At 46.8% G+C, this 21,415-nt stretch overlaps 1 protein-coding gene across 2 annotated transcripts in view; it reads left to right on the forward strand.

Moving 5' to 3' along the window:
• JPH1 (junctophilin 1) overlaps nt 1-21,415 on the forward strand; it is an 86,374-nt gene that overhangs the window by 706 nt on the left and 64,253 nt on the right. For both annotated transcript variants that reach the window (XM_084865004.1, XM_084865003.1), the window contains exon 2: nt 5,817-6,579. In XM_084865004.1, the coding sequence (XP_084721130.1) occupies nt 5,817-6,579 (763 nt within the window). The remainder of the gene's footprint in view (nt 1-5,816; nt 6,580-21,415) is intronic.

Genomic DNA, 21,415 nt, shown 5'->3' on the forward strand with positions numbered 1-21,415 from the left:
CGCGTGGACGGTGTGATGGGACGCAACTGGTGCGAGGGGGCTGGAGGGAGGGATCGGACCGGGTGCCGGGCGCGGGGTACCTGGCGGGCGCGGGCGCTGCTCTGCCGCCGGGAGGAGCCGCCGCCCGCCCGGGACGCCGGGCCGGAGCGGGGACCTGTCACTTGAGCCCATCACATTACGTTCTGATCCCTCCCTCCCTCTCCGGCCGCGTTTGAAATCGCCTCTCCCTGGGAGTGAGAGCGAGCGAGCGAGCGCCCGGGCTTGCTGGCGAGGCTGGCGGCGGGCGCTGGCCGCTCCCGGATGGGTTTCACCGGGAGGAGTCGGATTTCGCTGCCGGTCCTCTAGGAGCCTAAAGATAGCAGCCAGGGCCCGCAGCTGGGGTGTGGGGGGACGGTGCCTCGTGTGGGGCGCATTTGGGAACGTCCCCGGCGAGGGGAGTGGAGAGGGCAGGCACCTGGCCCGCAGGTGGAGCTCGGAGGGTGCGGTGTTTTGTGACTAGTTTTCATTCTTTGGCTCCTGGAGTGTTGGTGTTTGGTCAAAGGCATGGTCGTGGTTGTTGGTCTCAAGCTGTGTGGACAAATCACGAGGAAAACATTGTGGAAATGAGCTAGGAACTCTGGGTTTTTAAATATGCAATGGAGAGATATCATCTCGATAGTTAAGTGAGCAGCTGCTTTGCTCCTGAGAATGGCAGTTCCCAAACCTGATTTGCACAAAGGTGCGTGACCTAAACAGTACGGTGGACAAAACTCACCTGACAGCCCTTGCAAAAGAATGTGTGTGCATGGACAGCAGGCTTTTTCTTTTCCGCTGGGAGAGATATACATTATTGAAACAGGTGTCAGAACCTGGTGCATTTCCTTGTGTAATGAGCTGAGGAAGATGAATAGGGTTATGCTTTGGCAAAGTATTGTACATTTTCTAATAATAAGCATAACCATAGTTCATTGAAAGGGGTTGTAGGACGCCATCTTTTGGAGTTAGGCAGCCCGGAGGGGGAAGATATTAAAGGGACCCAATTAAAAGTTCCTCCAGCCCAGTGCAACCCCACTTGCCTACTTAAAAAAAAAAAAAAAACTTATACAATTTGTACACTTCACTTACTCAGAACACGGGCCATGTTTCAAATGCAAAACAGTAGGATATGCTAAAAAGGACATTTTTTGGTCCTGAATAAAAGACATGTTTCTCATGGATGAAGGGGAAGGGAAAAAAATCATTCTCGAATACTGTTCTACGGGCTGTTTGAGTCCCAAGTTCCACAGTAGCTAATTAGGGCCTTCAATGTTCTGAATGGGGCCAGGGTGCCTTGGTAGGCAGTCCTATCAATATGTGAGCTTGTGATTGGATTTCCTTGGAGGCCCCAGCTCGTCAATATAATTAAATTCCATGCTCAAAAGTGGGACACAATATTTATTTTTTAAATGTGTGCATCATGTTATCACCTTTTAGGAAGGCTGTGGATAGTTCTCTTCAGTTCGGGAAGGTTAAAAATAAATCAGTCTTCTTTTAAAGTTACTATTCAATTAAACAAAATCTCTTGGTTTAGAGTATTCATTTTACCTAGTAATCAAAAAATATATATAGCACAGTGAAGGTCTCTGTATGTTTTGTGGAAGCTCCAGAAGTGTTTAGGCTGACTTTGTGGATAATCTGCCTTCTGTTTAAAATTTAAAAAAAAATAAAAATAAAAACCTTAAAATTTGGCGACACCATAAAACAGTGGTTTTCTTTTTCTACAAAAAAAAACAAAACAAAAAAAAAAAAAAAACAAATCTAATATGCCACCAATTAAGAAGGGGAAAACCTTGAAAAGCACCATTGTGAGTTTATTTGTGGTAGGTGGTTCCCTGCTTTCTTTCATTTGTCACTCTTTGATTAGAAAGTCCTTACTCATAAAAGGTGGGGTGCACGTAGAAGTGTATAACTTATTTCATATGAAGGCTTTGGCCGAAATAGGAATTAATCACTTTCCCTATTGGTACTTGAATTAGCTTGGGATTTTTTTTTAACTTTTTTTTGCCCTCTACACAACTCGATGTTTGACCCTGTACACCCTCTGTGGGACTTAGGGAAAATCTGATCCCGAGTATTTTGGGGTGACAGTAAGTTAGAGGAGGAAGGAAGTAGTAATTCTATGTGAGGAGGGTCATGTACCTTATAGGTGATGTGTGTGTGAAGTCTTGCTGAATAGAAACCCCTGAATATCACATTGGAATAAATAGGTACTGGACTCATGAAATCCAAGTTGAGGTGCCCAGCATGTTTGGTGCAAATTCTGATCTGCTGTACTTCATTTTTTCCCAACTCTCATAAAACCACTGGAAATGTCTAGGAAGACACATTGTTGTTAACGGTATTTGTACTTGCACACACCCATCTGTAGCATATAACTGTAAGTTTGCATGCAACGGTCTTCATTTGATTGGAACTCATTCTGAACTAGAGGCCTTCCAGTACAAAACGGCTCTATCTAGAAAATCAGCTCCCAGGTGAAAAAAATCATAGAACAGAATCTAAAACCAAGCCCGTAAAAATGAGTCTTAGCGCTTGTGAAATCTGCATCTATCTTTAAGGAGCAGAGAGGACCTCATTAGAGCTTTAGTTGAGCAGCAAATAAAGACGTTGAGACCCACCTGCCTCATAAAGAAATAGTGGCCCTTTTTTCTAGTTTCACTGACTAAACTAAATATATTTTAAACTTCAGATAAACTACTAACAGTTTGGTTGTAAATTGGTTTCTAGCAAATCCACTAAGGCTGTGGTCGGCAAGCTCATTAGTCAACAGAGCCAAATATCAACAGTACAATGATTGAAATTTCTTTTGAGGGCCAAATTTTTTAAACTTCGACTTCTTCTAACGCCACTTCTTCACACTAGTCTCACCCAGGCTGTGGTATTTTGTGCACACTCAAGGGGCCAAAGAGCCACATGTGGCTCGCGAGCCTCAGTTTGCTGACCAAGGCACTAAGGAATTCTTCCATAAACTGTGATTTAACAGAATAGGATGGAAATGTGGCCAGCTGTTCGCCTGGCCTTCCCTACGTGACAGTTAATCAGAGTCCTAAACTTTCTAATTGTTGTTGCTGTAGACTGCTTGGGTTTTTCAAGCAATACTTCTTTGGAAATTCCAAATGTTAGTCTTACTTTTGAGATATCAGTTCAAAGAAACTAGCTGTTGGTATTCTCTCGCTGCTAAACACTTACTAGGATAATATGATTGCAGTTTAAAAGTATAAAACTAAAAAACTCTACTTACTGATTCAAACAGCACCCTGGAAACTTTTCTGGCAAAATTAACTTGTCATTAGGTAGGAAAGTTAGAGGGACATAATCTCAGTATTCCACATTTATTTAAAAGAAACAAACTATGTAAAATAAGGTGATTTGTTTTAGTTTGTGTAAGATTGTATACATTTTAACCTAGAATTTAAACTGTATCTATATGGGCCAAGGTAAAGTCAAAATGGACATTTCCCATGATTCCATTTTCCTCTCTGTTGAGGTGGTGATGTTTGAAGATGGCTAGTATTCAGCAGGGAGTTTCTCACCTTAAAATGTTCTGTATGACTGGTCCTGCCCTTTGGGTCTACACACCTCAGAGAAAGACATTGCCCACCTACCGCTCAGAAGTTCCTAGATGTCTGGTGAAGACTTACTTCTGCCAGCATGTGACATTCTCAGTACCAAACCTATTTCACTGTTGCCCTGCTACATTACCTGTTACTAGTATAACAGAATGAACAGAAAGGGAAAGTAATTTTGAAATTAGTCCAGGTTTTCTTTTTTATTTAGGGGCCACTGTGGTTTTAAGTGCAGCCCTTGTTAACACAATGACATAAAACCAGCATTTTTGCTCAGAATTTTGAAATGAAATGCATGCCACACAATGGACATCTGATGTGGCAATTTAAAACGAAAAATGACTTCAAGGTAGCTCTAGGAAATCAGAAACAAGGAGGTCAAGACAGGCCGTAGTGATGATTCATTTTCTATGATCCTGTGAATTGTTAGGAATACAAAAATAATTGCATCTTAACATTTCCACATAGCTTTGTTTGGGGAGGTGCTATAATTTATTTTTTATTAGTTTGCATAAATTAGCTATAATGTATTCAAAAGGTTTATTTTTTTCAATTATGTCTTACATTCAATATTATTTTGTATTAATTTCAGGTATAACAGTTAATGGTTAGACAATCATATTTTACACAGTGTTCTCCCTCTCTCTCCTCCTCCCCAATATTTCCAGGGGAGGTACTATAAATTTTGCTTTTACTGAAAGGAAATGGCCTTGATTGTGAAAAGAAAAAATTTAAGTTTGCAAATTTTAACATTCAATTCTTCTTAAGAATATTTAAAACTCTGCACCAGTCTGTTTTTTAAATGTGCCTTTGCTAATTTATTTAATAGAAAACCTTACTGAACGTAAATTCTTTAGAGATTATTTTCTTCCTGGAAAGGCATACTATTCATTGAAAAGGGGATCTGGTATCAAAGTTTTAAGACATCTTCGCTCTGAGATGAATTCCATAATGTTAAGAATGGGAGGTTTCCTTTGGCCTGATCCCAGTTTTTCTGGGGATAAATAGTGTATTTTTTCGCCATCATAGCTGTTTACTATAACGTTACCAAACACCTACAGGCTACAAACCACACAAGCCATGAGTCTAGAAATGTTGTGTTCTCTTTTATAATTCCTGCCCTCAGTGTGCTTCTAGTCAGTGCAGTGGCATGGGCTCGGGCAGTGGTCTGCAAACTCATTAGTCAACAGAGCCGTAAACCCTGGCTCGCGAGCCGCAGTTTGCCGACCACTGGAAATTGGACGGCCTGGGGAAAGCAGAAATTTGGCAAGTAATATGGGATAAACCTATTTTTTTAAATATACATATATTTTTTAACTATAATTGACATGTTAGTTTCAGGTGTACAACATAATGACTCCATATGTGTGTATCTTTGAAATGATCACCATAATAAGTCTCTTCCACATCTATGTCATAACCTTTCCACCTGGAAGTAGACAGGGTTAAAACAAATTGCCTAGTTTTTCATGATGGTTCACTGTATTCGGGATATATATTGTTTTTGTCAACTCACTGTTAGCGCAAAAACTTCTACCCAAATTTAAGTAAGAATCCTAAATATTAAACTTTTCCCCACCCCCTCAAAAGGATGACCATGGTAGAAAGAAAATTTAAGACAGTTTGTCTGTTGACCCACACCTTAATCATGTTAAGTCCTTGATCCTGTTGGAATGTTGTACCAACAGACCCAAGAGTCATTTTTAGAGTTTTTCGGCTAAATTAGAGTCATTAATAGTAAAATTAGAATGAAATGCACAAGTAGAACTCATTTCATCTTGCACTGTGGCACTGCCTTTCTAAGAGGGATTTCTTTTTATTTTTTTACTTTTTAAAAATAAAAAAATTCCACTACAGTAAACATTCAATATTAGTTGTAGGCGAACAGCACAGTGGGTTAGACATTTATATAACTTATGAAGATCAGAGGGATTTCTGCTGTGATCATTTCAGGGCTGAAAAGTTGGTTTCCGGTGATCCCTCTTGGTATTTGAGTTCTGGTTCTATCGGAAACTGGCAAACATTTCTAGATGAAAAGCAAAACCAGTCTATTGGGAAGTCCTATACCATTCCAAAAAGGCATGAGGACACCGTTACAGGGCAGGGATTGCCGAATGAAAAGGTTCCCTTGGTCCGAGGAGGCTGTGGGCTTTGACCTTGGGCCCCTGTGCGCGCCTGGCAGCGGCCCTGGCGAGGATCCCGAGGTTCACACTGTGCTCTGGTCTCTCCCAGGTACCTACCAGGGCCAGTGGGCCGGCGGCATGCGGCACGGCTACGGGGTGCGCCAGAGCGTGCCGTATGGCATGGCCACGGTGATCCGCTCGCCCCTGCGCACCTCGCTGGCCTCGCTGCGCAGCGAGCAGAGCAATGGCAGCCTGCTCCACCAGGACGCGGCGGCGGCCGCCGACACCCCCGCCGGCACCCGCGGCGGCTTCGTGCTCAACTTCCAAGCCGATGCCGAGCTCGCCGGCAAGAAGAAGGGCGGCCTGTTCCGCCGCGGCTCGCTCCTGGGCAGCATGAAGATGCGCAAGTCCGAGTCCAAGTCCTCCATCTCCAGCAAGCGCAGCTCGGTGCGCAGCGACGCGGCCATGAGCAGGATCAGCTCCAGCGACGCCAACTCCACCATCAGCTTCGGCGACGTGGACTGCGACTTCGGCCCCGCCGAGGACCACGTGGACGCCACCACCACCGAGACCTACATGGGCGAGTGGCGCAGCGACAAGCGCAGCGGCTTCGGCGTCAGCGAGCGCTCCAACGGCATGAAGTACGAGGGCGAGTGGGCCAACAACAAGAGGCACGGCTACGGCTGCACCCTGTTCCCCGACGGCTCCAAGGAGGAGGGGAAGTACAAAAACAACGTGCTGGTCCGCGGCATAAGGAAGCAGCTGATCCCCATCCGAAACACAAAGACTAGGGAGAAGGTGGACAGGGCCATCGAAGGCGCGCAGAGGGCAGCCGCCATGGCAAGAACCAAAGTGGAAATAGCCAACTCAAGGTAGGTGAGCACCGGTTCTGCCGGGCCCGTGCCCTGTCCGTTTGTCTGTCCGTCTGTCCGTGGCATCGCCAATAGGTCCTGCCACTTTCCCTGCCGGAATCAAAGGTGGCAAGTGATGAAGCCCTATAGAATCAGAGTCAAACATGTCCCCACGCTGTTCTGATATTTTCCATCATCAAACACACACACACACACACACACACACACACACACACGCTGAAGGCACCTTGAGATCCCCTTCCTGTTACAAATTACTTCCCTCCTCCTTACTGGGATGGACAGTTTACGCAGGCCCTGTGTCCGAGTCCAGAAAGTGGGGCATATTTTAGAAAGTAACTCCTGAAATACTGCCATGGAAACATACCTGGTTTACATGAGTTCCCTCTATCCTAATATGTCAGTTCAAAGTGTTTACAACGCCCTCCTAGTAGAATTAGCCTCATTTATAAAATTCAGGTTCTGTTTTCTTAAGCCTCGTCGGTGACATTGGTTTTGAGAAAGCCTCCATCCAGGATCTAGACTGGCAGACATTTGGGTGTTACATGACAAAAGCTAGCATGCGTTCTTGCACACAACATGGGAGAGGCAGAGGCAGAGGCAGAGGCGGAGGCACGGAGGCTCACAGAAACCGCCTCATTCTGGGCAGGAGAGATTAGATCACTGTGTATTAAAAGGAGGGGGGCGGGGAACCTGCCGTGGACAGATGGGACTGTCAGTGCGCCAAGGTTGGAAGAAAGTAGAGCAGTGGAGACAGGCTGGAGTGAGGAGGAGAAGGTGGGTGAATAATAGATTGGGAAGTGGGGTGTATGTGGGCACAGAAGGTCTCTGTGCTTAAAGTTTTGCCTTTAATAGCCGGGTTTGGGGATCCAATGAGAGGGGTGGAGAAATCTGGTGGGAATAGAATTTTATGATGGATGGATGTCGTGTCAGACACAAAAGAAAAAGGGGCGGTTGTGGTTGGAAATACTTTTTAGCCTTATTTCAGTGGGTGCTGAGGGACCGCAGTTGTGTGTGACTCGAAGCAGACATTTAGCATAGAATATTAGCGCTGTGTTTACTGTCCACAGGAGTCAACCTCCTTTGAAACCACAAAGTATCATCATGTCTTCAGGTTTTTATTCTTAGCATTGAATGAAAGACACCCACCTTTTTGTTGTTGTTGTTGTTGAAACATAAAATTTCTGATATTTGAACTTTTTCATGTGGCAATTTCATATACTTCAAAACCTATAAAGTTTGTGCGTGTGGTGTTTTTTTGTTTTTGTGTTTTTGTGTTGTTGTGTGTGTGTGTTTGTGTGTGTGTGTGTGTGTGTGTGTGTGTGTGTGTGTTTAATGTCCCTATTCTATGGCTACTCTTCTGAGTGTCTGAAACACTGCTTGACAAATGGGAGATTTTGCATTATTTATAGCAGGGGTGGGGAATGTCTGGCCGGCGGGCCGGATAAGACCCATGAAATCATTTAGCCTGGCCCTACCAAGGCATTAGGGGTGAGTTAATTAAATGTTTGACCAAATATAGCAGGCTAATTTTTAAGTTGATAATTTCGTATGGCCCTCGAATGATGTTATAAATATCTGAATGGCCCTTGGCAGAAAAAAGGTTCCCCACCCTTGACATATAGCTACCTATTCTAACACTAAAAGTTTTTGAAGGCTTCCATTGCATCTCAAATCCCCATTGAAACTTAGTATTTCTTGTTAATCAGCAGAAACTTTTATGGAAGGTCTCTTCTATCTTCATTGCCAAGCATCTTTTATGTTAGATCTTGGTTTTCTCTGATCACCAAGCAATGTATCTTATCTGCTTTTCCTCTGGCTTTGTAGATAGAATGCTTGGCACATCTAATCTGCCGGCTTCTCTGGTCCTCAGCTAACTAAAACCAGTCATACACCTAGCGTGTAATTTCTAGCACCCTCCTGGATTCTTCCATTTTATCTCCACCTGACAACCTAGTGCTATAGTTCAGTCTTGCCTGTTGGAAAGTAAGCCATGCAGGACACTCTGGCATCAAAAGACTTTCTTATGCTTTCTGTGGTTACTGAGTTTATGATTAGTTTATATTGGAGGAATCTTCATAATGAAAGGGAACCGCTTGCAATACAAAGCTGATCTGTGATTATATTAGTATCATAAAGCTCTCACACAAGTCCTAGCCATGTCCTCTCTGCTGGAAGCCTTTTGGGAGTGCTATCATGTAGTTTGGGAATACTGTGTTATACAGCTTACAATCGAGAGTTCTTTAGCTTAAGGCGTTATACTTTGCACTGGTTAACTTCGTAAAAGACTTTATTTAACTCTTCAAAAAGGCTCGGTCCATTCTGCTCACAGTCACAGGGCAAACGCTGCTTGACTCCACTTATGAAAGTGTGGAAAGTGGCCAAACTCATGGAAACAGAGAGTGAAAGTGGTTGCCAGGAGCTTGGGGGAGGGGACATGGGAAGGTGGGGTTCAGCAGGTATAAAGTTTCAGTTTAGCAGGAAGAAGGGTGCTAGAGAGCTGTGCACAGCCTTGTGTCTGCAGCTAACAGTATGCTAGTGTGCACTTAGCGTGTGCTCATAGGGTAGATCTCACCTTAAGCCTTCTTAAAAGAAAATAAACAAAAAAACAAAAAACACCTCTTTGGATGATACACTAAACCAGAAATGCCCACTCAGTGAGCACTTTCTATTTTACTTACTTTCGCTGCTGTAGCCCCCACCCCTTGCGTAATGACTGCTTCAGGTACTGAGCTTTGCAGCTCGTCTTGGAAGGAAGTAACAAGGACTGGCATTCTCCCCGTACTAGCTCTGAGTTTAGAGTTCTACCTTCTTATGAAACTTTGTTTTAGAGTGGGGAGGGGCAGCTTCTGTTCAGTTTTTGGAGATCACTGCCTGGACAGGCCTTCTAGCTGTCTGACTGTCATAACCCTGGCTCCAGACTCTAGGATGGAAACAGATGGTGACAGGACGGGAGAGCCAGCTAAAGCAGTAACTACCACAGGCCTTTGCTTGCACCACCTTCTACCTTCCCTTTGTCAGATTAGAAGAAAGGGGAAGTAGGAGACGGGAGTAGCCGGCCTCACTGGAGCTAGCGGGATGCATGGCTGCGAGCTCCCAGAACTAGGGGGAAGGGTCAAGCCAGGGGCGGGCCAGCCTGCCATGTGGGGCTGTGCTCCTCCCATTACCCCGTTAGCATGATATGGACTCTCAGTGCCCTGGCAGCTGGTAACAGCCACAGCCAGGCAGGTAGTGTCAGGAGGGAACCCTGTGCGGTCCCCTGTTCTGCTGGGGCCCAGCCATAGCTGCACGGGGAGTGGGGATGACGACACGGACCAGAGGGGCCAGGTAGAGGGCAGAGGGCCTCATGCTTAAGGTCTGGCACGTGGGTGAGCTGGCTGCATCTGCTCCCAGAGCTGGGTTCCATGTTTGCCAATTTTCATCTTCAATATAAAAAATGACATAGTCTGAAAAAATCCTTCAGGAAAAGTATATTTCCCATACTTTTCTTTAAAAAGACACATTACTGTTTCCGACCACTCTCCCCCTGCCCTCCATATCCAGAATGACCGGCCACGACAGCTTCCCTTTGCTGAGCCCTTCCCTCTGCCTGCCCTTGACCGGCTGCTCCATCCTCAGGTTTTGCCACAAAGTCTCTTCTTCACTGAAAGTCTCTCTCCAACTCCACAACCTCCCACCCCACTGCCATCCCCCCGGGCTACTTTGTCACTTCACTTCAGCCTGTTTGTTCAATAGCTCTTTCTTCAACGAGGCCAGAAAGCCAGGCTGCAGGCAGCTTTGCTCACCTCTGTACGCCCAGCAGCTAGCATGGATCAGGGCACTTCCCTAAGGCCCCGAGTAAATATTTGATGAATTAGTGAATTAAATTCTCCCTGCTTAGGGTCTGAACACGGCCAGTGCTTCTAATTCCGTTCTGCTGGACATTTATAAGTCACCGTTTCAAGAAAAGAAGCATCGCGCTCATAATTCACCAGGCTCCACTCTAACAATAGTCAGGGACGTGCAGACGGTGCGTAAGGGTGAGGGGCAGGTACCCTCTTCTTCAGTGAAGTCAACATCATGAAAGGGTCCTAACTCAGGCAGGGCCAGGAAATGAGAGCTTCAGGTTAAGCCAAACTGTTCTCACTGTTCCTCACATGTGTGAGCTGGTCCACGCTGCATGCGGGCACTTCCAGTAAGCAGAAAGGGGACTCCACAAAGTGCCCTTACATAACTACAACAGCATTAGTTCCTTCCTGCGTATTGGACATCACCAACATATATGAGAAGTCAGGACATGAGGGCTTACTGCCTTTTCAAAATCAACGTTTGCCGAATGTTCAGCTGGCTTATTTTTTTCCTTTTGAGACATTTTTCTTGTCTTGCCTCTCTAGGGCCATCTTTTTAATGATCCCCAATGGAACTGGCCCTGGCAAGGTTGCTTGACTCGATCGGTACTTCACGTATTAGTCTTTAAAACCCAAGGGCAGGAGGGAATCAGTGCGCATGATGGATCCCAGTGGAGCTTCCTGCCACCAGGAACAAGCTTGACCTCCGCCAAGTGGCTGGGAAGGGCAAGGAATTCGAAATTCTTCAATTCCGTTGGACAGAAGGATTCTCTTTCTCTTCTGCAAGTCAGAACTATAGTTCACACTCTGTCTCTTTCCTTCCAGTCTTGGGGTCATGTCATATCTTTGAGAACAATTTTAGATCACCTCTTCCGTGAACTTTTTGCTGCTTCTCCTGGGGCTCTGGTTCATTCCCAGTTGTTAGCATAAGTCATTTTTGCAGGAAGGCACATCCTTGCAATGTCTAACAAGGCATCTTAATGAAAAGGCCTTTAAGTGGGGAAATAAATTTCGGAAGGAAATTACCTAAAATGTGGGAGTTTACCGCTCATGAGAGTATTAGTTATTTTCTGTCGCTGTGCACCTGTGTTCTTCCATATCTGCCTTGCTGCCTGTCCCCTGTCCCCACCTGTCATCCCAGCCCTTCTCCACACTCATTCCAAAGGCTCCGTTAAAGAACTCCACTCCAAGCTGCAGACAAGTCACCATGAGTGAGGACTGGGAACTTGCCTCTTTCTTCACAGGAGGGTTACTGTCAGAGCTGAATGAGGGAATGGGTGCCACAGGGCTTTGTAAACTGTAAGTCACTACATAGAGTTCATATTTCCGAAAGCACGTCAGCCCTGCAGGTACCATTCCCCAACGTGAAAGCGGAGGGGAGACCAAGAAGTCAGGCTGGGGTGGAGGTAGAGTGGGGGAAGGAAGGGAAGGCAGGCTTGAGAAGCAGAAAGAGGGATAAACAAGAGGAAAGGAGTTAACCAACTCCTTCTCCCCACCCCCACGCTTGACCACTGTGTGCAGACGTGAGCACGGTTCAGAACTCGCCCCCTTCCCAGCCTCCGGTCTGGGTGAAGTCAGTATAGTGTCAACAGTCAATTCTAATTTTTAAGAGAAGTGTGAGACTCTTCTCTGTGTGGGTGTGAGACTCCTCTCTCTGTGTGGGTGTGAGACTCCTCCCCCTGTGTGGGTGTGAGACTCCTCTCTGTGTGGGTGTGAGTCTTACACCCACAGAGATGGAGGAGTCTTACACCCACACAGAGAGGAGACTCACACCCACAAAAACTATAATCCAGGGTGCTGATAATGCACGGGGAAGTGGCATATGTATTATTTATTTCAAGCTACACTGGGGCACTATTCTGAAGACAGCGTAGGAAAATAAAGATTTTTCTCTTTCGAGCATTTAGGCTTATTCGTGTGGGTCACCAGTACCCTGTGTGTGCATTATCCGTCTTGTATGGCACATGACAATCTCAGATACGCATTTCTCCTCTTCGCCACGAGCACCCCTGTGCCATGCCGAGAGCGAGGAGCCTGCTGCTTGGGATTTCCTGCCGTTCTTCTCCAGGCTGTTGTCTCAAGAAAGTCGCCCTTCTCTGTACCAAAGGCCCAGACCTCCTCATGGGCCGCGCAGTTCCTGAGACTCCTCTCTCTGTGTGGGTGTGAGACTCCTCCATCTCTGTGGGTGTAAGACTCCTCCATCTCTGTGGGTGTAAGACTCCTCTCTGTTCCTCCATCTCTGTGGGTGTAAGACTCCTCTCTGTGTGGGTGTGAGACTCCTCCCTCTGTGTGGGTGTAAAACTCCTCCCTCTGTGTGGGTGTGAGACTCCTCTCTGTGTGGGTGTGAGACTCCTCCCTCTGTGTGGGGGTGAGACTCCTCCCTGTGTGGGTGTGAGACTCCTCCCTCTGTGTGGGTGTGAGACTCCTCTCTGTGTGGGTGTGAGACTCTTCTCTGTGTGGGTGTGAGACTCCTCTCTCTGTGTGGGTGTGAGACTCCTCTCTGTGTGGGTGTGAGACTGCTCCCTCTGTGTGGGTGTGAGACTCCTCCCTCTGTGTGGGTGTGAGACTCCTCCCTCTCTGTGTGGGTGTAAGACTCCTCTCTCTGTGTGGGTGTGAGACTCCTCCCCCTGTGTGGGGGTGAGACTCCTCTCTGTGTGGGTGTGAGTCTCCTCTCTGTGTGGGTGTGAGACTCCTCTCTGTGTGGGTGTGAGTCTCCTCTCTGTGTGGGTGTGAGACTCCTCCCTCTGTGTGGGTGTGAGACTCCTCCCTCTCTGTGGGTGTGAGACTCCTCTCTGTGTGGGTGTGAGACTCCTCTCTGTGTGGGTGTGCAGAGGGAGCCGCTGGAACCAGAAAGATCACCTGGGCCAGCGGCTCTGTCCCACCCCCAGCAGGGGGGAGTCAAGCTAGGATAACACCGTCCCCAGAGTCCTGGCCAGGGAACAGAGAGAAACTCCTGGCCCGGCCCCTGTCCTTCAACTCTGATCTCTATCACCTCGCCGTGTAGCGGGTCATTGTGCAGTACATGGGAACATGCTGTGTTATGAAAACTTTGTAAAACATCCCGAGGCTATCTTGTTGCTAAATATCTTGCAATAAAAAATAAAAAACTCTTTGTCCAGCCCTTCCAAGTCCAGGCCCATTCAGAAACGGTGTGGCGTTGAGGTGGCCCAGTGTTTCAGTGATGAACACAGAGGTTCAGGCGGTAGAGATCGAATGAAAATTGGTCTCGGGCCATAATAATGGGAGGCTCACACAGTTTTCCAGACATTGGGCCCACGATAAACATACTTTTTGAACCCTGACTCAGGTAGGCATGGCTCTCCACTTTGACTAAACAGAGAGGGCAAGGAGAAGGTGCCGTGTGTGGTGTGGAGGGGATAGGAGAGCATGTTCAATTCAGGACTTGGTGAGAACTGGAAAGAGAGGGGGAAAAACTATAATCCAGGGTGCTGATGATGAACTAGGTTTTGGGACACGTACTGGCCTTGTTTTTAGAAATCTGCATTTACTTCAACTGTATAAACTGCAGCAGACCATCTCATTTAGCTCTAAATTATGACTTTTTTTGTGTGATTCTGTGAATGGGAAGCATCCAAGCAGCAGTGACCCTGCAGGAGAGCTGCGTATGTCATGACATCCCCCCTCCCGTAATGTCTTCCGGGGCCAGAGGCATGGTGACGTTTGTGACCCGCCCCAGGTGCTCCGCATGAATCTGAGCTTTGACCTGGAGAAACTCTGCGTTGGGGCAGGTGTCGAGTTCCGTGGCATCTGACAGCGGGGAGCCGCCTCCTCCGGGCAGCTGCCGGCGGCCCAGCCCGCCCACTCACAACTTTCCATTATGGATTAAGCTGCCTGCCAATCTCACTTCACTCAAGACACCACGCTGGACGCTTGCAAGACCAGTGCCTTGCAAATCTTTGAGATGCTTTTCTTATTATAGATGAAATATGAACATTGTGTTTAGGAACAGGATCCAACGAATGCCAAAGGTATTTATGTAAGTCATTCAGCTTTAGTACAACAGCCTCTTGAGAATTAAACCAAATAAGCTTTTAATAACGTTGCCCTTCTGTCTTAGTTGGTGTTTCCCGTTTATTTGGATAATATACTCAGTTCAAAATAAGCTGCTTTATCAGAAATTTAATTAACATGTAAGGAATCAAGGCTGCCTCCAAAATAGGGCAACTCTTTGAAGTCCAATCTTCTTAGCTTCCCCCCGTGTGCCAAAAGAAACTTGCTCAAGCCAAGGAAAACACACTCACTTTCTAGCGTCGTTAAAACATTCACGTATGCCAGAGATTAACTAATAGTTGTGTGAGTTTTTCAAAACTTTGTAAGTAAGGAAAAATTTCGCTGAATTTTACTATAGCAAGTCAACCAAATCAAATTTTGGTGGTCTCAGTTGCTAGGTCTAGAAGCCCCCCAATGTTTAACATTTTACATCTCTGTCAGAGTTGTTTTGAGTTAGTATATCAAAATTTCATACATTCGCGTCCATCCATTAGGGCCCAGGGTTGAGCGTCCTATGGGGAGCCTGTTAGTCAAAACATGTTGAGATATCCCATAAAAGCTAGAGGTTAGGGTTCAAGAGTTGAAGGGAGGAGCACTAGGTGGCCAGTTTACCTGTCCCTGGGTCCACCCCCTCTTGCTGTCCCAGTGAATGGAGAATCAGCTGCGCTTTGGCTGATAGATTATCTTGGGAGGATGCAAATGCCCCGGATGGGAGGTGCCTTAGCCCTTGTCTGTCATCAGTTACACGTTAGGTAGCACTCTGGTTGGGATGCTTAGCCCATTTGATAAGATTTGGTTCTTAAACTCAGTGAAACATTGATTTTATTTTTTATAAGTGATTTCACATATGCATATATAATTATTTACTTTAAGACAGAAGGAAGCCCGCCTCCCACATTAGTACATCTCTACAGTAGTTAGAGTCCTGATAAAGCCATTTCCGCTGTCAATGCCCACCTCACATTTGCTCTCCCAGGCCTCCTCCCACCAAGTGTATGAAGTGCTTGTTAGAGAAGACTTCTTCCTATCACTGCTCATTTTAATTGACTCTTTGTGGCATTCATTGATTACGTAAAATTACGTAAATGTAGAATTATGATTGGGACCCAGCCCTTCCCATGCTAGAGTCTAGTTGGGACGGAGAAAACATCTAATTACCTGTCGGCTGATCGGGACCTAGCTGTGAGGTTAGGTAGCCCAGGGGAGGAGCTTAATCATAGCCTGGGGATGGAGGCGTGATTTTGCAGGTGGTACCCAACCTGAGACCCAAAGGATGTGCACATGTTCTCCAGAAGATGGAGAAGAATGCCAAGGACAACAGCCCCGTGTATCTGGGCCTCTGCATAATCCTGGGCGTGGCTGGAAAAGAGAATGCTAGGTAGGGGTGTTGAGAGATGAGGTGGAGAAGCAACGTCACTGACCTGTAAGGGAAGGTTTGGACATTATCCTTAAGACAGGGGAGGGCTTTTGGTAGTCTTAAGCAGGAATTGCCTGGTCAGACTTAGAAAGATCACTTTGGTTACCGGTAGTCTAGGATTAGGGAAGAGGGAGGGGAGAGAGAACTGGAGAAAAATGAAGTAGTGACCTGCTAACTAGCAGCCTAGGGAAGGAGAGCCCATGGGCTGAGCTAAGCGATGGCAGTGACGATGGAAAAAAGCAAATGCTGGGCGAGAGCCTCCCAAGCAGACTCAGTCGGACTCGATGGTTGGTTGAATGCGTGCAGCGGACCTGGAAAAGGTCATCAGTGTAGTTCTGGAGGGCCTCCCGGATGGGCAGTGGTCCTATTGATTCACACACGGGCCTGAGAGAAAGGTACCGGTTTAAAGAGGAAGATGAATTTGCAACGGATTTTTGACTTCTTGAATTTTTGAGGTGCTGGCCCCAAAGACAACAGGGAACACGGGCCTAGAATGCAAAAAAGATTCCCGCTCTTCCTACGGAGCTCAGACCAGAACTTGGCAGAACAAAGATAATGCCAGGAAAGGAAGTGTATGCAGATAATGTTAGAAACGGCTCTTTTTAAGAAGCACACACAAAGCCGTCCTCACATTAAGTGACCATAAATCTGTTTGCCTTGGAATAATGCGACTCGAGTATCAGAATTTCTGCACTTGAATTTGTGAAATATATGCTTTCAAAGATTTGTGCTGACGGGACCCACCCGGTGAGCAAGATCTGCTGGCCTGTTTCTTTCTTGGCAACAGAGTAGAACAGAGTATCACCCTTGCAAATTATTATGCTAAAGAACATCATTTGGCAAACATTTATTTAGTGTCAGCTCTGTCCAAACATGGCAGTAGGCCCTAGGCATACAGAGATGAATCAGAAGCAAAACCTGCCGTGAAGCACAAATACCATGTTAATGGGTTGATAGTGCTTCCCTGCAGCTGGGCAGGTGCTGTGAGCACGGTGGGCTCACCACGCCCCCCCCCCCCCCCAAGTACCTAAGCCAGCCTAGACAGACACTGTCTAGACTCTTGGCATGAGCATCTCCCTGTGCCTGAATGCCCTCACCCCCAGCCCCTTTCTGTTGCCTAACCCCACGTTAAGGTCTTCCAGGCTCGTGGTCGGCAAACTGCAGCTCGCGAGCCATATGCGGCTCTTTGGCCCCTTGAGTGTGGCTCTTCCACAAAATATCACGGCCTAGGCAAGTCTATTTTGAAGTGGCATTAGAAGAAGTTTAAATTTTAAAAATGTGGCTCTCAAAAGAAATTTCAATTGTTGTACAGTTGATATTTGGCTTTGCTGGCTAATGAGTTTGCCGACCACTGCTCCAGTCCATCGGACGATAGACAGTGCCTCTCCAGGGGCAGCCCACTACCTGCTGCAGCACATCTCAGGGGGTTCCTAAAAATCCCTGCCCCCCTCCCCCCACCCAGTGCTAAATTAACCTTTCTCGGGGCAAGGCCCAGAGTTTCCCAGGTTACTGTTGGGCACACTAACCCCGGTCAGTAAGTGTAGGTTGAGTTTTGATATGAGATCATGAAGTTTCAATGAGATCATGAAGGTTTGGCAGCTGATTTTCTACCGATGGCTTTGGGGAGTCTTTAAAGGGATTTGAAGAGAGCCATCAGCCTTTGTGATGGAGGTAAAGGGGCCAAGACCCAAGGCCTGGCCTGTGAAGAGAGGATAAAGACCCAGTCAAGGTCAAGGTGGTAGAAAGGCAAAGGATAAAACTTTCAGGAATTGATGGACCAGAAGTGGTGGGTAAGGGATGGAGGCAAATCTTAGATACGAGTGTCTGATATTGCAATGGCTCTCAGTCATGTTAGTGAAAAGATTCATTCATTCCAGAACATGGGGGAGTTTTGTCAAGCATATTAAACAAGTAACCTTCTGGGTCTCTGACTCCAGTCCATAAATCCTCAGCGAGGAGTAGGGCTGAGGAAGTGGGCAACTGGACCCGTTTGTCACAGAAAGCCCAAGTCTGGGCGACTTCCCCTCCATTTGCATGGTTTTTGAAGCTGACGTCACATCACAGTTCCAGCAAGGTTTCTGATAAAAATTATTCATCAAGTGAACATAGTGAAACATCGCTGACCACTTACATTTCCAACTCCAGGTGTGTCCGCACTCAGAGGAGGGTGGGCTGGAAGGGGCAGTGTCCCGCTGTGCCGTTGTTGGGATCATAACCCAAATTAACACGCACCAACCACGTTGAAGGACTCATAAAAAGCGCAGGTCACCAAGCCACGGCCCTGGTCTTCTCAGAGTTACTGAGCACCACATGCACACTCAGGACTGCGCTGGGCCTGGAGGGGGTGAGGGAGGGGGAAGGGGAATAGGCTGGGGCCCCGGCCTCCATAAGCTTCGAGCTGGTTGCACCTATCTTACACTCACAGGAAGTAGTTAAATCACACTGAGAGGTCACGGTCAACCCTTCACTTCTCAGTGTCCTGCCTCGCGCCATGCAGGTTTCCAAAGTTCTGTAAAGGGTCCATCTTACAGAAATTCAACAGGAATCGGTTGACTTGTTCAGAAAGCACTTCCAAAGACTTTTGACGTAGCTTCTTGGGTGGGATTTTCTTTTTTTCATGTTACTGCACAAAGATGATAGGAAAAGCATTTTTCAAAATTATCTTATTCTTCTTGCACTTCACTACATTGGAATAGCTTTCAGCCACTTGTTGAAATGATGAAAATCTGATTAAGGAGTGAGCCGTCACTACTGTTTAATTCCATCAACGAAAATGAGGGTCAGGAAAGCATATTGAGGGATTTTCTTTTTTTCCTTTTTCCTTCAGAACCTTCAGTGATTTTGTGGTGTTAGAGTTGTTAGGAGACTTTATTGTTGAGAAGTTTTCTTTAATTACAGTTGCTCTATTGGTAACAGTTATAATCATTCCAGAGCCTTGGCTGCATTTGGTGCCCAGTAAGATCTTAAAGGTATTTCAAGGGAATAGAAGGGACAAGCCAACAAAGGAAAGAAAAATAAAGTCTCAAAAAACCATCCCCCACACAGAGGGTCTGTGTAAACACGTGTGTAGACGAGTCTACATGAGCATGCATGCATATGAATGCTGGCCCTGAAGAAATGCCGAGTAATGAGAAAAAGGAGAAAGATCAGAGACGGCAGGGGTTCCTCGCATAACTGGTGTGTCTGGTGCCAGATGGAATGGGTCTGGGATGGTTTCATAGAGATTTGGAGCCTTGAGCAGTATTTTGAAGGGAAGCGAAGGCATGATTTTGTCACCCGGCTAGCGGGGCTTTTGCCAGGTGGGGGAAGGACAGCGTGTCCGGTGACTCACAACCTGAAGAGAGTGAAGACTGCTCAGAGGCACTAAAGCCCAGCAGTGCTCATTATCCGTGGGCAGCACTGTCTCGGACCTTCCCGAAGATCTTACCTTTAGCTTCTGAGCCTCATGACTCTTCTCCTTGTGTTCTGTGTCCTAGCGGCCTCCGTTGCCTATAGAACCTGTAAATCGGGGTCTTCCCTATGCAGACAGCCCCGTCCCGCCTCCAGGAGAGATGATCCAGAAAGGCAGCAGATCTGTGGAGGGCGGGGGTGCTCGTCTGAAATTCCTGAAAATGAATGCTTTCGGTGTGTAGAAAAGAATACACACAACGGGAAAGTAGGAGGCCAGAGATGCTGGCTGTCACGTTTCTGTGTGATTCAGACTGCAGCGCTTCCTCCTCGTTTGAGAAGTCTTACAAACGTGTGTACAGAAGTGTCCTCAGCCCCCTCGTGGGCTGGGCACCCCCGCTGGTGCGTGTCATCCCAGATGCACCGTGTGGTGCCTCGCCGTGGTGGGAGCACCGCTGAGTCATGGGGAGGGGAGAGGACAATTAGATAAGGGTGCTGGCTGCTCAAGGAGCTGAGAAGCACTATCAGGTGTTATGCAACGCGCAAGTGGAAGCCGCCTGAGTTCCCAGCAAGTGGGTAACATGAGCAAGGCAACATCTGAGGAGCATGGTCCGCACTGCCGTGCACAGGGGGTGGATCCCGGCGGCAGCAGCCGTTGGGACAGAACCATGAAGGACAGGAATAAACGTGTCCAGCCGCAAAGGACTGGGCCCTTTAAACTTGCAAATAGACAGCTGGTTCTGTCCAAGGGAGTTAAAACGCTAAGGATCTGAGCACCGTTAGCTCCGAGCACAAGGGCCGTGAATCATGGTGGAGACATTTGGGGAGGAGGAGGAGGAATCTTTTGACTCATGGGCATTTCAAGGAGGAACAAAAGAGATGAGAGTCCTGTAAGAACGGTCACTCTCAGAGCTTGGGCGTGTAAGAGCTTCCAAAGGAAAGGAAGACATCAAAATCAGATTCATGTTGTCCTGCATAATAAGAGAGTTGTTCAGAAAGTGAGTAGAGGGGGCTGGGGTAGAGAGATTTATGAGGAATTTTCCAGGATGGTGACCCATGTGTGGAAAGGAGCAGGGAATTATTTTATCCTAAAACACTCAACTAAGACAAGGTACTGAGCCAGGTTTGAGTGTGGTTATAACTAACATATCTATTTGCATAATTCCATGATTTAAAAATCAAACCAAATTAACAAATCCCCCTCCCTTTCTTTTCTTTTTTTAATTTACTTTGTTAATAGAGTAGCCATTGCAGTATCTAGCTCAAGCATGTCAAACTCAAAGGCTAGCACAGGCCAGATAAGCGAGGCATGTGGTCCATTTGACATGCTTGCCCTAACTGGCCAGTCAAAGGGTCTTCAGAGTTCTCATGGGATCCTCATGCTCACTTTTGTTTTGGACCAAGTCCATATGGACAAATGAAATGAACATCTCTGACTCTCTTTGCCTTCAAAGAGGCATCTTTCATTTTTATTAATTACTGTGCGTGCAAAATGGACCCAGAGAATAAGCACAGACACGGCTTGCATGGAGATACCTGTCTTCGTAGTTAAATAAAGAATGTGGGAGCTTTGCAGTGGCTAATTTCAGGCCTTGGACCTTACCACCCAGGGCTGCACTGCAGGAGGACGTGTGGAGGTGTGTTACCTGCGTGGAGTAGGGAGGTAGCATGGAGAACAGGGAGAGAGATGGGGGCCCCACAAAGAGCACTTGGGTTCATCTTATGATCAAAACCAAGGGGGTCCCAGGGGTCCGTGTTTTTTTGGTGTGTGTGTGTTTTTTGTTTTTTGTTTTTATGTTCCATGATACCATCTACGGCCTTCCCTGGTCCCTGCTCTGACCTGTCACTTTTGTGAGCCCTCCTCTCTTGTAGCAGAGAATCTGCCTAATCTTCCGGAGCTGGCAGGTCCGGCTGACAGTCCGGCCTCTCTGCAAATCCTTAGTGGCAACTCCCAGCTTGAAAGGACCCCCTTGCTCAGCCGGGTGTGAGAAGTCCCCTTTCCTGCTAGAAGGCAGTCAGGGGTAAAGTGTTGATGAAATTCAGATGACTCTCTTGAACAGTCTGACTCTCCTGTTATAAGAGGAATCTGGTTGCATGTATATTCTGTTCTAGTCCATCAACAGTGTTCTTATTACTCACAAAACAGGAAAATGTGAGAAGAAAAAATACTTTTACTAAGTGGCAAACACCTCTTAAA

This window comes from Pipistrellus hanaki, assembly GCF_964339955.1.
Source record: "Pipistrellus hanaki genome assembly, chromosome: 17".
In the NCBI taxonomy this organism is placed as follows: domain Eukaryota; kingdom Metazoa; phylum Chordata; class Mammalia; order Chiroptera; family Vespertilionidae; genus Pipistrellus; species Pipistrellus hanaki.